The 15721-nt window shown below is 35.4% G+C and overlaps 1 protein-coding gene across 8 annotated transcripts in view; it reads left to right on the top strand.

Annotated features, from left to right (window-relative positions):
• Nucleotides 1–15721, top strand: part of RALGAPA1 (Ral GTPase activating protein catalytic subunit alpha 1) — a 259309-nt gene that overhangs the window by 218892 nt on the left and 24696 nt on the right. For all 8 annotated transcript variants that reach the window (XM_049899503.1, XM_049899496.1, XM_049899501.1 and 5 more), the window contains 2 exons: nt 9758–9916; nt 11307–11434. In XM_049899503.1, the coding sequence (XP_049755460.1) occupies nt 9758–9916; nt 11307–11434 (287 nt within the window). The remainder of the gene's footprint in view (nt 1–9757; nt 9917–11306; nt 11435–15721) is intronic.

Raw genomic sequence — 15721 nt, 5'->3', positions numbered from 1 at the left:
GTCTCCTGCACTGGACTCAAAGTTTTGTGAGCAGAGACGATGTCTGTTTTTCCTCATCAGTGTAGCTGGAACAGCTAGCACAGTGCATTTAGTTGACTCTCAGTGTTTCCTAATGTATGAAAGATGGTAGATAGGGAGAAAGGAGAGAAGGCCCTTTTTTTTTTTAAATAATTTTTATTGTGCTTTAAGTGAAAGTTTACAAATCAAGTCAGTCTCTCACACAAAAACCCATATACAACTTGCTACATACTCCCAATTACTTCCCCCCCCCCCCCATGAGACAGCCCACTCCCTCCTTCCACTCTCCCTTTTCATGACCATTTTGCCAGCTTCTAAGCTCCTCTGTCCTCGCATTTCCCCTCCTGGCAGGAGATGCCAACATTGTCTCAAGTGTCCACCCGAACCAAGTAGCTCACGCCTCACCAGCATCCCTCTCCAACCCATCGTCCAGTCCAATCCATGTCTGACGAGCTGGCTTCGGGGATGGTTCCTGTAGTGGGCCAACAGAAGGTCTGGGGGCCATGATCACCAGGGTCCTTCCAGTCTCAGTCAGACCATTAAGTCTGGTCTTTTTATGAGAATTTGGGGTCTGCATCCCACTATTCTCCTGCTCCCTCAGGGATTCTCTATTGTGTTCCCTTTCAGGGCAGTCATCGGTTGTGGCCGGACACCATCTAGTTATTCTGGTCTCAGGGTGATGTAGTCTCTGGTTCATGTAGCCCTTTCTGTCTCTTGGGCTCGTTATTATCCTGTGTTCTTGGTGTTCTTCATTCTCCTTTGACCCAGGTGGGTTGAGACTCATTGATGCATCTTAGATGGCCGCTTGCAAGCATTTAAGACCCCAGATACCACTCTTCAACGTGGGATGCAGAATGTTTTCTTAACAGATTTCATTATGCCAATTGACTTAGATGTCCCCTGAAACCATGGTCCCCAAACCCTGCCCCTGCTTCGCTGACCTTCAAAGCATTCAGTTTATTCAGGAAACTGCTTTGCTTTGGTTTAGTCCAGTTGTGCTGACCTCCACTGTGTTGAAATGTTGTCCTTCCCTTCACCCTAAGTAGTTCTTGTCTACTATCTATTTAGTAAACACCCCTCTCCCACCCCCCCTCCCTCCCCCCTCTCATAACCACAAAAGAGTGTGTTCTTCTCAGTTTAAACTATTTCTCAAGATCTTGTAATAGTGGTCTTATACAGTATTTGTCCTTTTGCATCTGACTAATTTCACTCAGTATAATGCCTTCCAGGTTTCTCCATGTTACGAAATGTTTCACTGATTCATCACTGTTCTTTATTGATGCATAGTATTCCATTGTGTGGATATACCATAATTTATCCATTCATCCTTGGTTGGTTCCATCTTTTTGCTATTGTAAACAGTGCTGCAGTAAACATGGGTGTGCATATATCTGTTTGTGTAAAGGCTCTTATTTCTCGAGGATATATTCCAAGGAGTGGAATTGCTGGGTCGTATGGTATTCTATTTCTAGCTTTTTAAGGAGGCGCCAAATCGATTTCCAAAGTGGTTGTACCATTTTACATTCCCACCAGCAGTGTGTAAGTGTTCCAATCTCTCCACAGCCTCTCCAACATTTATTATTTTGTGTTTTTTGGATTAGTGCCAGTCTTGTTAGAGTGAGATGGAATCTCATTGTAGTTTTGATTTGCATTTCTCTCATGGCTAATGATGAGCATTTCCTCATGTATCTGTTAGCCCCCTGAATGTCTTCTTTAGTGAAGTGACTGTTCATATCCTTTGCCCATTTTTTAATTGGGTGGTTTGTCTTTTTGTGGTTGAGTTTTAGCAGAGTCATGTAGATTTTAGAGATCAGGCGCTGGTCGGAGATGTCGTGGCCGAAAATTTTTTCCCAGTCTGTAGGTGGTCTTTTTACTCTATTGGTGAAGTCTTTAGATGAGCATAGGTGTTTGATTTTTAGGAGCTCCCGGTTATCTAGTTTCTCTTTGGCATCTTTAGGAATGTTTTGTATTCTGTTTATGCCATGTATTAGGGCTCCTAACGTTGTCCCTATTTTTTCTTCCATGATCTTTATCGTTTTAGATTTTATGTTTAGGTCTTTGATCCATTTTGAGTTAGTTTTTGTGCAGGGTGTGAGGTATGGGTCCTGTTTCATTTTTTTGGAGATGGATATCCAGTTATGCCAGCACCATTTGTTAAAAAGACTATCTTTTCCCCAATTAACTGACACTGGGCCTTTGTCAAATATCAGCTGCTCAGATGTGGGTGGATTTATATCTGGATTCTCAATTCTATTCCATTAGTCTATGTGTCTGTTGTACCAGTACCAGGCTGTCTTGACTACTGTGGCTGTATAATAGGTTCTAAAATCAGGTAGAGTGAGTCCTCCCACTTTGTTCTTCTTTGTTAGTAATGCTTTACTTATCTGGGGCTCCTTTCCCTTCCATATCAAGTTGGTGATTTGTTTCTCCATCTCATTAAAAAATGTCGTTGGAATTTGGATTGGAAGTGCATTGTATATATAGATGGCTGCTGGTAGAATAGACCTTTTTACAGTGTTAAGTCTTCCTATCCATGAGCAAGGTATCTTTTTCCACTTACGTAGGTCCTTTTTGGTTTCTTGCAGTAGTACTTTGTAGTTTTCTTTGTATAGGTCTTTTACATCTTTGGTAAGATTCATCCATAAGTATTTTATCTTCTTGGGGACTACTGTGAATGGCATTGATTTGGTGATTTCCTCTTTGATGTGCTTTTTTGTTGATGTAGAGGGATCCTACTGATTTTTCTATGTTTATCTTGTAACCTGATACTCTGCTGAACTCTTCTATTAGTTTCAATAGTTTTTTTGAGGATTCCTTAGGGTTTTCTGTGTATAAGATTATGTCGTCTGCAAATAGAGATAATTTTACTTCTTCCTTGCCAATCTGGATGCGCTTTATTTCTTTATCTAGCCTAATTGCTCTGGCTAGGACCTTCAGCACAATGTTGAATAAGAGCAGTGATAAAGGGCATCCTTGTCTGGTTCCGGTTCTCAAGGGAAATGCTTTCAGGCTCAGAGAGAAGGCCTTTTAAGAACTCACTGAACTAGTCCAGTTATGTAGGATGGGTGCATCTGAAGTAGGGCAATAGTAGAGGAAATAAGAAGAAAAGTTCAAAAAAAAGGAATACAGTATACCACTTTTTTTTTTTTTTTAAATGAAAAATTTACTAGAGGTATAGTAAGGAAAACAGGAATCAAAGAAGGCTTTAAGGTTTTGGCCCTGAGTAATTATAATTCATTGTTAGGTGCTTTTAGCAGAAACAGGAGAAGTCAAGAAGATAAGCTGATTTTGTGAGACAGGTTAAGGTATAGTTACTTTACATCAGTTCTAGTTTCCAGCCTCAGACGATTTATATTTCATGGCACTGAGGAAATCTGGAATTGACTCTGGAATCTTGCTAATAATCATAAAGAATGAGAGTGCTGCCATAAAATGGTCTAACATCCTAATTTTCACAAAAGGGTATTGAACAGGACATAAACTGCAGAAATTACCAACGTTCATGAGCTCCATGTCAGTGCCTGGAAAAAAGAGGATTATTAAACAGATGGTTTGTGAGCACTTAGATAATGAAGTAGTGATCACTGGGAGCCAATATGAGTTCACCATAACAAATCATGTCAAAGTAACTTAATTTATTTTAATAGGATTACTAGATCAGGGAAAGCCATAGACAATATAAAGCATTTAAGTAAATCTTTTGTTTTGGACAGACTGAAGAAATGTGGTCTTAATAATTCAGTAAATATATTCATGACTGATTTTATAACCATATCTAGAGCACATGAATTAATTATTTAATGAGAAGCAATGTAAGGAGGTGCTTAAAGTATGAGTTCTGGAACTGGCTTGTCTGGGTTCGAATCCTGGCTCTGCCATTTACTAGTTGTATGACCTTAGGCAAGTTACTTTAGCTTTTTATGCTTTAATATCTCACCTATAAAAATGGGGATAATAATAATTATACTTACCTGCATTGTTGTGAAAATTAAATGGGCTAATTTTCACAAACCACTTTGAATAGTTAGCACTCAATAAATGCTGGTTGTTTCTTTTTTTTTTTTTTTAACCGAGAGAGGTCTTTAATGCCTTGCTTTAAGGCCCTTACCTTGTCCTAAACTTATCCCGTTTGACATTTTTATCCAAAACCTAAATGAAGAGACAAGAGTTTGAATTCAAGGATAATCCAAATCTGGGAAAGAGAAAGCCAACACATTTAATAGCAGAATTAAGCTAACAAAAGACGTTTATAGGCTTAAAGATAATCTGAACCTGGCAAGGTAAATTTTAGTAAGAATAAATGTAAAATCTTGTCTTTAGTTCTAGCAGTCAGCTTTACCTGCTTTCAAGAACTTTGTAAGAAAAAGACCTAGGGTTTTGAATTAACTGCAAGTTTGGTTTGAGCCAACGTAGTAAAAATACAGAAAATCATTTGGTGAACAGAACAAAAGAAGAAATGGTCCCACTATGGGCCAGCTGTATTAGAACACATATTGATATTATATTGTAGTCCAGACACAATTTAAAAGAACCATCAATAAACTGAGGGAATAATCCAGGATAGTGAATAAATGAGCTTGTAAATTATAAGAATAGGAACTATGGACAATTAACCTGGAAAAGAAAAGTTGAGATGTATTAGACAGGTCTATAAATACCTAAAAAGATGATATGTAGAACAGGGATTGAATTTATTTAGTAAGGCTCATTTTGGAAGAACTAGCTTCAAAAAGGCAGGTTTTAGCTTAATATAAAAAACGTTCTAATAATAGTAGCTGTTTAAAAATGGAATGAGCTGATGTGTGAATTAGGGAGCTTCCCAGTCTTAGAAGTATTCAAGCACAGGCAGGATGTCTACTTGTCAGGGATATTGCAGCAGTTGGGATAAGGGAGTTCCTCCATTGGGTGGAAAATGAGAGCTGTAAGTCTACTTCCAGTTCTAATAGTTTAGAATTTATTGAGGGGTTCAGTTTTGGCATGTTGAATTTCATTTAAATAACCTGATGATAATGCTTTATCTTCATAAATTAATGATGATAATCTGCAGCCTGTTTTATATACCTTGAGCTTCAAAGTGACTTGAGCAGCAGCTGAAGTAGATTGGAAAAGTAGTTTGGTTGCCAGTATAGGCCTATCTCATGTGCAGAAGTTTTATAATCGCTTTCAGAAATGAACTGGCAGCAGTAAAAACAACCAAAAAATATATGTATGGTTACATGGATATGGATGCATATATGTGTCTAGAAAGGCATAAGCGGATGCACATGCATGTGTAGGTGTATCTGTAGGCATGTATATACTCGCATAAATAACAAACCGCATAGGGGCTACATAGACATATGCAAACAGTTCATAGCATTGGTATACTGGAGTAGAAGGCTTGGGACCATAGTCTCTGAGGACAGCTTAGTCAGCTGGCATAACACAGTTCACAAAAATGTTCTACATCCTAGTTTCGTGCGTAGTGCCTGGGATCTTAAAAGCTCTTAAGTGGCCATCTAAGGTACAACTATCAGTCTCTACTCATGTAGAGCAAAAGAAAATGAAAGAAATTAAAAGGCTTAAAGAAGAAACTAATCCATGGGACTAAGAGCCCACACAAACTATAGCCTGTTCTAACCTGAGACCAGAAGAACTAGATGGTGCCCAGCTACCACTACCTACCATTCTGACCAGGCACACACAATAGAAAGTACCGGACAGAATGGAAGAAAAATGTAGAGCAAAACTCAAATTCCTAAAAAAGACCAGACCTCTTAGAGCCTAGTGGCGTGGTAGTTAAGAGCTTGGCTGCTAACCAAAGGTCAGTAGTTCGAATCCACCAGCTGCTCCTTGTAAACCATATGGGGCAGTTCTGCTCTGTCCTGTACCGTCCCTATGAGTCGGAGTCCACTCGATGGCAAAGGGTTTTGTTTTTTTAAATTGGACCGGTAAAAACTAGAGGAACCCCTGTGACTGTTGCCCCAAGATAACTTTTGGACTTGGATTTGAAGCTATTTCTGCAGGTCACCTTTCAGCCAAATAATAGATTGGCTTATAAAATAAACAGTATCACCCATGAATAATGTGCTCCATTAAACAATTAACTATATGAGGCCAAACACTCAGCATTTACCCCAAAGCAAAGATGAGAAAGCAAGGAAGGGAAAGGAAGCTAGATCAATGGAAACAGAATGGAAATAATGAGAATGCTGACACGCCATAAAAATTGTAACCAATGGCACAGAACAACGCGTATAAAAATTGTTCAGTGGAAACCTGATTTGCTGTGTGAACTTCTACCTAAAACACAATAAAAATATTATTTTAAAAAAAGAGGAAGGAAAACTGCATTTAACCAAAAAGAAAAAGAAATGAATTGACATGTGGGTCCAAAAACATGTAGGTCGAAATTCCTCTGAGAGTGTTCAAACTATAGGAAAACCTGTTTAGTACACATAGGATACAGTCTTGTCTGTTCATAAGAGGTAAGGTATAAATAAATATAAAATAGTATATAAAGTATTTATGTCAAATACACCCATTCCTGATATCTCTACTAACTGATAACTCAAAATTCATTCTTTAGTAGTCATTAAGAAATTCCCAAGAAATGTAGTAGTAATGATTAGCAGTTTCTCAATTTGTGTCTAATATTATACAGCAGGTTTTAAAGATACAGATATAAAAATATGCCTCATCAGAACAACGTAGAATAATTATATTTTTAGCATTTGAATATAAATGCCAAAGAATTTTCATGACTCTTTCTTTAAATGTTTGAACCGCTTAGAATGACTTTGTTATACACATTTCTGTACCAAAGATTTTCATTACAACATCTTGGCAAAAATGTATTGTTCTTTTCCATTAAACTTCTATTAAAAAAAAAAAAAAAACACTTCTGTAACAGACTTTTAATACTCTGTGGTAGATATTTGAAGACAAGCTTTGGTTATAAGATAAAAGTACAGTTGCCCTTTTTCCTTGTTTCTTTAGATAAGTGGGCACTAGAAATTATAGATAGTTTTGGCAAGAGTTCAAGGGTTAATGTAGCAGATAAATAAAAGGAATTTTCTGTAAATTGAGACCTGCATTATTTCAGTTGTCTTGTCTCTCCTAACGTAACTCATTTAATTTTAAAAAGTAAATACTTAAATTCTTCCTGACAGTGTGCTCAGCTTTTACTATCGTTTATTACTTCAATTATACTTGATATCACTTAGAACAATCTGCCATTTGGAAATTTCAGTATAGCCTGGAGCTTAGTATTAGATCTGGCTGCTATTGTAACATGTACAGCATATGACATTAATGTATCAAAATTAGATTGGATCATCCCTCCTGGTTAAATTTATTTCACATTTCTTTTGTATTCAGTTAACATAAACCTATTAGGGAAGCTGACACATGGGGATGGCTGTATAGGAAGGATATTTTTAAAGTATTTTGATTAAAAAATGAAATCATAGAGCCATGACTTTCCTGAGTTGTATAATCTTTTTTGCTTTTTAAAAATGTCACAAAGCACAAGCCTTGCATTTGTATCATTCAAGTTGTATATATATTTATTTTGCAAGTTAATGAGAATTAAAACTTTTAAAATAAACAATATTTTAATGTTTAGGGCTGACCATTATGTATTTAAAGCAATAAAAATGCTGTGGTTTATAAAAGAAAAAAAGATTCGATCCATTTAAACCTAAAAAAAATACTTTCTTAAAATAAACTATACCAGTCACTTCTAAAATTATAGATTCTGCTCTATAAATTTAGCTGGGCACTATCCTTGGAGTATTACCTCCCTCTCTCCTACAGTCCTCTATAAAGTATTGAGAGGGTATTTTTTACTTAGGAATGCAGATTTTAAAGTTTAAGGATTTATCTTTTATCCTCAAATAGTTATTGACATTAACAATGATTAGAATTTCTTAGATCAGTATTTGAGGACTTGAAGAACTATGAGACTACAGGTTATTAGCTTTTTTTTTTTGTATTACAGATTCCTGTTTGGTAGACCTTCTCAGAAAGGAGCCCTGGTGGCACAGTGGTTAAGAGCTTGGCTGCTAACCAAAAGGTTGGCAATTCAGAACCACCAGCCGCTTCTTGGAAGCCCTATGGGGCAGTTCTTTTCTGTCCTATAGGGTCGCTATGAGTCAACACAAGTACAGTTTTACAAATAAATTTCTATCATTCACAGATCCCTTGAACTCAGGTTGAAAACTCCAGGTTTAAAAAGTGGCAGAGGAGAACCTGTTACTAATTGGACTTAGCTCCTTTCTTTAAAATCACATGTTAATCTGTTCTCCTATCTTGTGACCTTTAAGCCAAAATAAATTGTATATTTCAAAAAGAGAAATTGACTGCAAGTTAGCTCATAGCATAAATACTGATGACACTTACCCATATTTTACTCATCTTAACTTTCCCCCTGCATTGTGTTCAGTTACCTGAAGAAATGCGGGAAAAAAGCCCGTGTAAGTTACGTACCAAAAGTGGACTCAAATGTTTGCAGCGGCAGAATCAGTAAATGTACTAGAATAACCAAATTTTATTTTAAAACACATGTTTATACAGTAGTCTCTATGAAGGAAACTCAAGACTAATAGGTATTAATTTTTCTTAAAATTAGAAATCCAATTTTACATGCTTCGCTTTTGTACAGTTTTGATCATTGTAACATTAACTCTCTGGCTGCCATAAACACCTTTGTAAGTACCACAGATATTTAAATAAACACCATGAGGGTCTCGCAAATCCCAAGGAATCTATTTGGAAGAGTTTTTTTTTTGATGTTACAAGTTTTTTTTTTAATTGTACTTTAGATGAATATTTATAGAAAAACTAGTTTCTCGTCAAGCAGTTAGTACACACATTGTTCTGTGACATTAGTTAACAACCCCACAACATGTCAACACTCTCCCTTCTCAACCTTGGGTTCCCTATTACCAGCTTTCCTGTTCCCTCGTGCCTTCCAATCCCTGCCCTAGGGCCGGTGCGCCCCTTAGTCTTTTTTGGTTCCATGGGCCTGTTCAGTCTTTGGCTAAAGGGTATTTGGAAGAATTTTTAAGTTTCTTAGGCAAGAAAACCTGAAAATAAATTTGTTAAAACAAATATAATCAACTTACTCACTAGGTGATTATCCGATTTATGAATTATCTATTTCTTTTACTTCTCTTCCTGTTGCCTCCTTAAGACCTCTTCACTGCTCATTAGCACTTCCAAACAGTAGTCAGAAAAAAAGAGAACTTTAAATCAGTCAGTTTTGTTATTTGTTAAAACACTCCTTTAAAAAGTTTTGGTAGAAGAGAATTGGTGCAGAATTGCGTATTTCAATTAGACAAATTGTCTCTAAGTTAGCTCTTAGTGTATATATTGATGACACTTATCCTCAGTTTTCTCTTTTTAATTTTCCCACCTGCAGTGTGTCCAGTCATCTGAAAGTAATAGAAAAGTTAGAAGATGCTAGTTAGGAAGAGCGTGTGTACATGAATCTTTGTTATGTAGGTTCTGTTTCTGGTTGACTAACCGACTCGACGGCACCTAACAACACCAATAGGCAATTGAAAATTACCTAATCATCTGCAGTGTGTCCTAATGTCTTGTGTCACATGTTATGAAAAGGATCAAGTGAAATTTTTAAAATCTGATATTTTATTTCTTTACCCTTTTCTCTTTTTATAGTATGTTGCCATTAGCTGTATGACTATACTCATAGGGCCTTCCTAAAGCAATGTGAACTATTTTCTTGGTTTTCCAGTTGAGACATTTAGGAAATGATGAAGTACACATTGTTTGGTCAGAGCATACTAGAGACTACAGGAGAGGAATTATTCCTACAGAGTTTGGTGATGTCCTTATTGTTATATATCCAATGAAAAATCACATGTTCAGTATCCAGATAATGAAAAAACCAGAGGTAAGAACTTCTTGTCTTGTCTTACATTTTAATAATATATTTTGAATTCTAAACAGGTTCGTGTGTTTCCAACTTACAGAAGACAGATCTAACTAAGCATCAACTGTGGGAGGAAATGAGATATAGATCCTCGTAGACGTGTGGATTGTCTAAGCCTGATACAAAAGGATCTATACCAGGATTAGTAGCAAGAAACTGTGTCCAAATAGCAGAAGGCTAGGTGTACCAGAATGAAAGTTCTTTTGTGCTAAGCACCCAAAAGGACTTGTCTTTTATTCAGAAGGCAGTTACAGTTTCTAAAAGACACAATAAGAAGTAAACATTACCTTTAAAAGGGGAATGTGTGATTCCTATACTTTTAGTTGATACATTTTATTAAGATTACATGATTATTTAGTCATGTAGTCGTTTAATAAAAATTCTACAAAGTAAAAGAAAAACCAAGTAGTTCTGTTAAAAAGTTAATAACAAAAGTTTGTTAGTATTTTGATGTCTTTCTTCCTTTTTTTTTTTTTTCTCCCAATTGAGTGCTTTTAGTTTAGAGAAAGCCCACTTTCTGACACCTAATCATGACTCTTCAGGATTTTTTTAATTGGGTTGAATTTCTTTTGTGTAAATTTAAACTTATAACCTGGCCAGATTTTTTAGGGTTCATCTAAACTAGAGGTCAGCAAACTAGAGCCCATGGCTTATTTTTGTACAGCCCATGAGCTTTACATTTTTAAAGAGTTTAAACAACAGCAACAAAAAAAAAAATCGAAGAATATGTGACAAGAGATCATATGTGTCCACAAAGAGTAAAATACTCACTATATTATCCACAGCTCCGGTTTATGCCTTCAATTGCTGTTTGTATACCAACCACATTCAAGTAGAGTAACTTTTGAAATTGTCAGTCACCTGATAAAAATGGCATTTAATATCAAAACATAAATATTTTTCTAGTAAACCATGTCATAAAAGTGTTCTGGATTGTGTAGTAAAGCCAGTTATCACACAAAGATAATGGAAAACTAACTTCCTGTGTATAAGATTATATATCATCCCTGTTTGCTCAGTAGAGAAAAAGGAATTTACTTCCAGTGTTGGATTTTTGTTTACAACTGAGATTACAAAAATTTGCAGGTCGTATAAATTATTTAGTTAATTACATGAGTCACAAAAGTTCTTTTCAATGAACACCTTATAGACTCTGGGCTTTTTGTTTATTCCCCTAGCATGAGTAGACCCATCATGGAAAAAAAAGTAATTCTAATGGTATTTCTACTGAAGAAGAAACTAAAGAGGGAACTGAAACACGTTTTTACGCAAGCAGTGTCTTGATTGTTCTTGTTTACAACCTTTCTAGCATGTATGTGACTGTAAAATTATTTTCTAATTTCTCAATCAGGTTCCCTTCTTTGGTCCACTTTTTGATGGTGCTATTGTGAATGGAAAGGTTCTACCCATTATGGTTCGAGCAACAGCTATAAATGCAAGCCGTGCTCTGAAATCACTGATTCCATTGTATCAAAACTTGTATCCTTTTTTTTTTTTTTAACAGTGCAGCTTCTACACTTTTATATCTACTTTCCAAGGTAAATATTTTTTATGTATTAAAACCTTCGATTTTTTGTGTATTGATAAACAGATGGTGGAGTTCCTCCCCAGTGTTTGAGTGTTATAATATTTGAATGGTGTATTTTGTTTTTTACACTTTTGATCAGTACTAATCTTTTGGTTAATTAACTACATTCCCGCTATGAGCCAAGCCGGTCACTCTGCTACTCTGAAGGGGCAGAGGGTTCTTGCAAAGAACTTAAAATCTAGATGGAAAAACATGTTATTATGTATGTATGTAATAGAAGTACACACAGGGTGCTCCAGAAGTATAATATCAAGGGGCTTCTCACTCAGCTGGAGGGGATGGTAATGTCAGGAAACACTTGAGAAATGTGAGGATTGAATTAGTCTTGAAGGATGAATAAGAGTTAATCAGGACGATCAGAGGAAGAAGAGTATTCAAGCAGAGGGAACAGTGTAAACAGAGGCACAGAGGTATGAGAGGACATGGAGTGTTTAAGAACATGGCTTTTGGAGCCATATTGCCTGAACTCAGATGCAGGCCATCACTTCTTTAGCTGTGTAGCCTTGGGCAGCTTACTTAACCTCTCTGAGCCTCAATTTCCTTATCTATAAAATGTGAATGATAATAATACCTAGCTCATGGGGTTATGAAAACTAAATGAGTCAGTGTATGCAGAGCTCCTAAAACAATGCCTGGCACACAGTAAGCACATAGCTCTAAAATTTAAATTATTTACTGATATTCCTTTCTAAAATGGATTTGTGTTTTCTGTATATCTTTGCTGTATGATTTTTTTTAAATGGTCATTTTTATATAATAAGCTCTATTAAACTTTAAAAGAAAGGCCTTTTTAAATAGTGTATCTTCCATTCCACATAAAATGGATTTATCATTATAACCTGGTAGTCTGCCACACACATTTTCTTCTTTTGATGAAAATCGACTTAAGGAGTCTGATTCATATGTAATTCCTCCTGTATTCCAACACCATGAAATGTATTTACAGACGAATCATAGCATGGTACATTGATTAAGCTTAATGACATTTGTATAGCATTTCTTACTTGTGGCAGTTATATCTTCACTTATTTTAAGTTGAAAACACAGATTTAAAGTGCTCATTTTAGTGAAATGGTAAGAATTCAGAAGCTTTGAATTGATTAACAAAGAATAAGATCTGGAGAAATCCACTAAATGTAGACCCGCCAATTGAAAGGAAATTTCAGTGGCAAGTAATACCCTCCCCTCGGTAAGACAGACACAGAGAAAGTGAATTTTTTTCCTGCATCACTTGTCTTTGACTATGGGGTCTGTTGATTGGTTTGAAGACTATGGTAACGTTAAGGAGAAGCTATCCAAGAAGACCCTTAGGAGTTCTTGTGAACCCTGCTGAGCTCACTCAGAAATCAGGGTCAGTTACTTTACCCTTGGGGCCTGGAACCTTAAGTGTCGCTTCACTTAGCTGTGAATAAACTATGAGGAGATTGATTCATGAACCCCACACACAGTTTCCCATTTTCATAGTACATGCACCATGCACTTCTTTAGGAATTACAGTTTCACTCCCGCATACAGTATCTCTGTGTACAAAACAGGATACTTACTGACAAATTCTTACTTTCCTAATCTATTTTTTTCTTTATTTTTATTCATTTGATTTTCATCTCATCATTATACTTGTAAAAGCATTGTAGTTTTCATTTATTTCCTTGAGTATATTTTTCCATTTATTATCTCCTGAATATCTCCAGAAAGGTAGCCGATTTTACCTGGACTATACAAATGATTACCCATAACATACATTTATCTACCTCGTTAGCTCCCCAGAAGTTGTCTACTTTTGGACCCTTGCCTCTCTCACAGTTTGCTTGATTCTGATGTTCATCTGGAAGCTTAGTGTTCTCCACCATTTCATTTCAGATGGAAGAGTTTACACTTTCCTGTGTAAAAACGTGCCTTAAATATTTTTGGAAAGTGGTGCAAAATAGGTTAGATTATGATGTAAAACTCTGTCTACTTCTTGAATCATAAAACAGGAACTCAAATTTATTGACCAAACACAAACTATTTCTGACCTAAAACACAAATAGCATTTAAAATGCATACCTTACAAAGTAGTTAAAAAGTATAAAATAAAGAATGTTGGGAATATGGCTTAATATTTTTTTCTACACCTAAATTCATAGTCTTGATTTTTAGCTCGGGTTCTGCCTTGTGATCTTGATAAGTCACAAAATCTCTGAACCTTATTTTATTCATCTGTAAAAACAGTGGCGATACACATTTCAGAATTGTGAGGATTAAATGAGATTATGAATTTGAATGTGCCTAGTTTTTTTTTAGTAAATGAAATAACAGATGTAAGGTAGTATTATTTTGTGCAGTGACTAACTCTGTTATGTATAAATATTGTAGTTAATATAAAACAACTCTACCCAACGCCAAGGAATTGCATCTTTTTTTTTAATAATTTATTTTTGTTGAAAATATATACAGCAGAGCATACACCAATTCAACAGGTTCTACATGTACAATTCAGTGACATTGATCACATTCTTCAAGTTGTATAACCATTCTCACCCTCCTTTTCCAAGGTGTTCCTCCCCCATTAACATAAACTTGCTGCCCCCTAAGCTCCCCGTCTAATCTTTCGAATTGTTGTGGTCAGTTTGGTCCCATATAGATAGTTCTTTAAAAGAGCACAGTGCTCAAGGTAGATGTTCTTTACTAATTAAGCTAAACTCTTGTTGGGTTTAAAGACAACTTCAGGGGAGATTTTTGATTTGAGGTTTAAAGATTATCTCGGGGCAATAGTTTTGGGGTTTCATCCAGCCTCAGTGACCCCAGAAAGTCTGGATTCCATGAACATTTGAAATTCTATTCCTCGTATTCCTCTTTTGGATCAGGATTGAAAGACCTGACTGTGAATTCTGGCTCCACCGTTTACTACCTTTTTTTTTTTTTTTTAAATATTTCGTTGTGTTTTAGGTGAATGTTTACACAGAAAATTGGGTTCCCATTTAACAATTTTTATACAAATTCCATGACATTGGTTTCAATTTTCACAGTGTGTCAGCAGTCTCATTATTTCCATTGTGTTTGTTCTATTTCCATTGCTTTAGCTTTCCTTCCCTTCTTTGCCTTCTCATCTTTGTTTTTGGGTAAATTCTGACCATTTGGTCTCGTATAGTTAATTGTTTAAGGATATACATTACTCAGGGGTGATATAGCTTATTTTATAAGGCAGTCTTTTATTTGGCTGAAAGGTGACCTCCAGGAGTAGCCTCACTGGTTTTTTATGTTTGGTTGGTTCATTGGTTGGGTCAGATTTTCAGGCCTACTTCATGAAGTTTTTTATTAATTAACCTTGCTAAGACATTAATAGATACCAGATTAAAGAAAATTCTAGGATGACGAGCAGTAATTTGAGATGGAAGATAGTAAACATGAACAGTTGAGAACAGTAGAACAGTTTCTACCAGCAAAACCACTTTTGGGACATTCAAAGTAAAAACATTAAATCAGAGTTAAACAAGTTTTGCTTGACTTGGAGACTTGAATTTTAGAAACTATCTGAAAATTATTTTCCCATGCTATTTAATTACATAGTATAGATGCTCCTAACCTTTGCTAATCTGAAGCACATGTAGCCATATTTCACCAAGATCCACAAGATTCTGTATTATTTACAAATTTTTAGGAAAAATTATTTCACATAGTTGAATTACTTCATTTATAAAGGAAGGTTTATATGATAAATGACTAACCATATTTATTTTAAGATATATTGAGTTATAGGTATGTTTGTTTTAATTTTAAATAACAAATATATAGTTCAGAAGTATTTAATAAGTTTAAAAGTGTACTTTTTTACAAATCCAGATAAATTCCTATTAAAAGCAAATCATGCATTTTAAAACAGATCAATAAAACTTAATATGAAGTTTTATTAACATAAAACTACAACAGAAATTGAGATAGAATTAGGCTTTGAAAACCACCAGAGTTAATACTTTAATCCTTATAAGGAAAATGAATGGGTAAAAAAAGTGTAATAAACTCAATTACATTTGAATAATTATATTGCCGTGTCAGTTATTTTCTGCCCAATGAAAGTACCCACTAAGATTCCACAGCATAAATTGTGCTATTTACGGTCATTAAATACAGTTTAAATTTTATCCTAGGAACATCTTCTGTAACTATGAATCTAATGTTGTCCACTAAATGAGGACAAT

The sequence above is a fragment of the Elephas maximus genome, chromosome 10, assembly GCF_024166365.1.
Source record: "Elephas maximus indicus isolate mEleMax1 chromosome 10, mEleMax1 primary haplotype, whole genome shotgun sequence".
In the NCBI taxonomy this organism is placed as follows: domain Eukaryota; kingdom Metazoa; phylum Chordata; class Mammalia; order Proboscidea; family Elephantidae; genus Elephas; species Elephas maximus.
The sequence above is the reverse complement of the archived record's forward strand: the minus strand, read 5'-3'. Positions and strand labels throughout refer to the sequence as shown.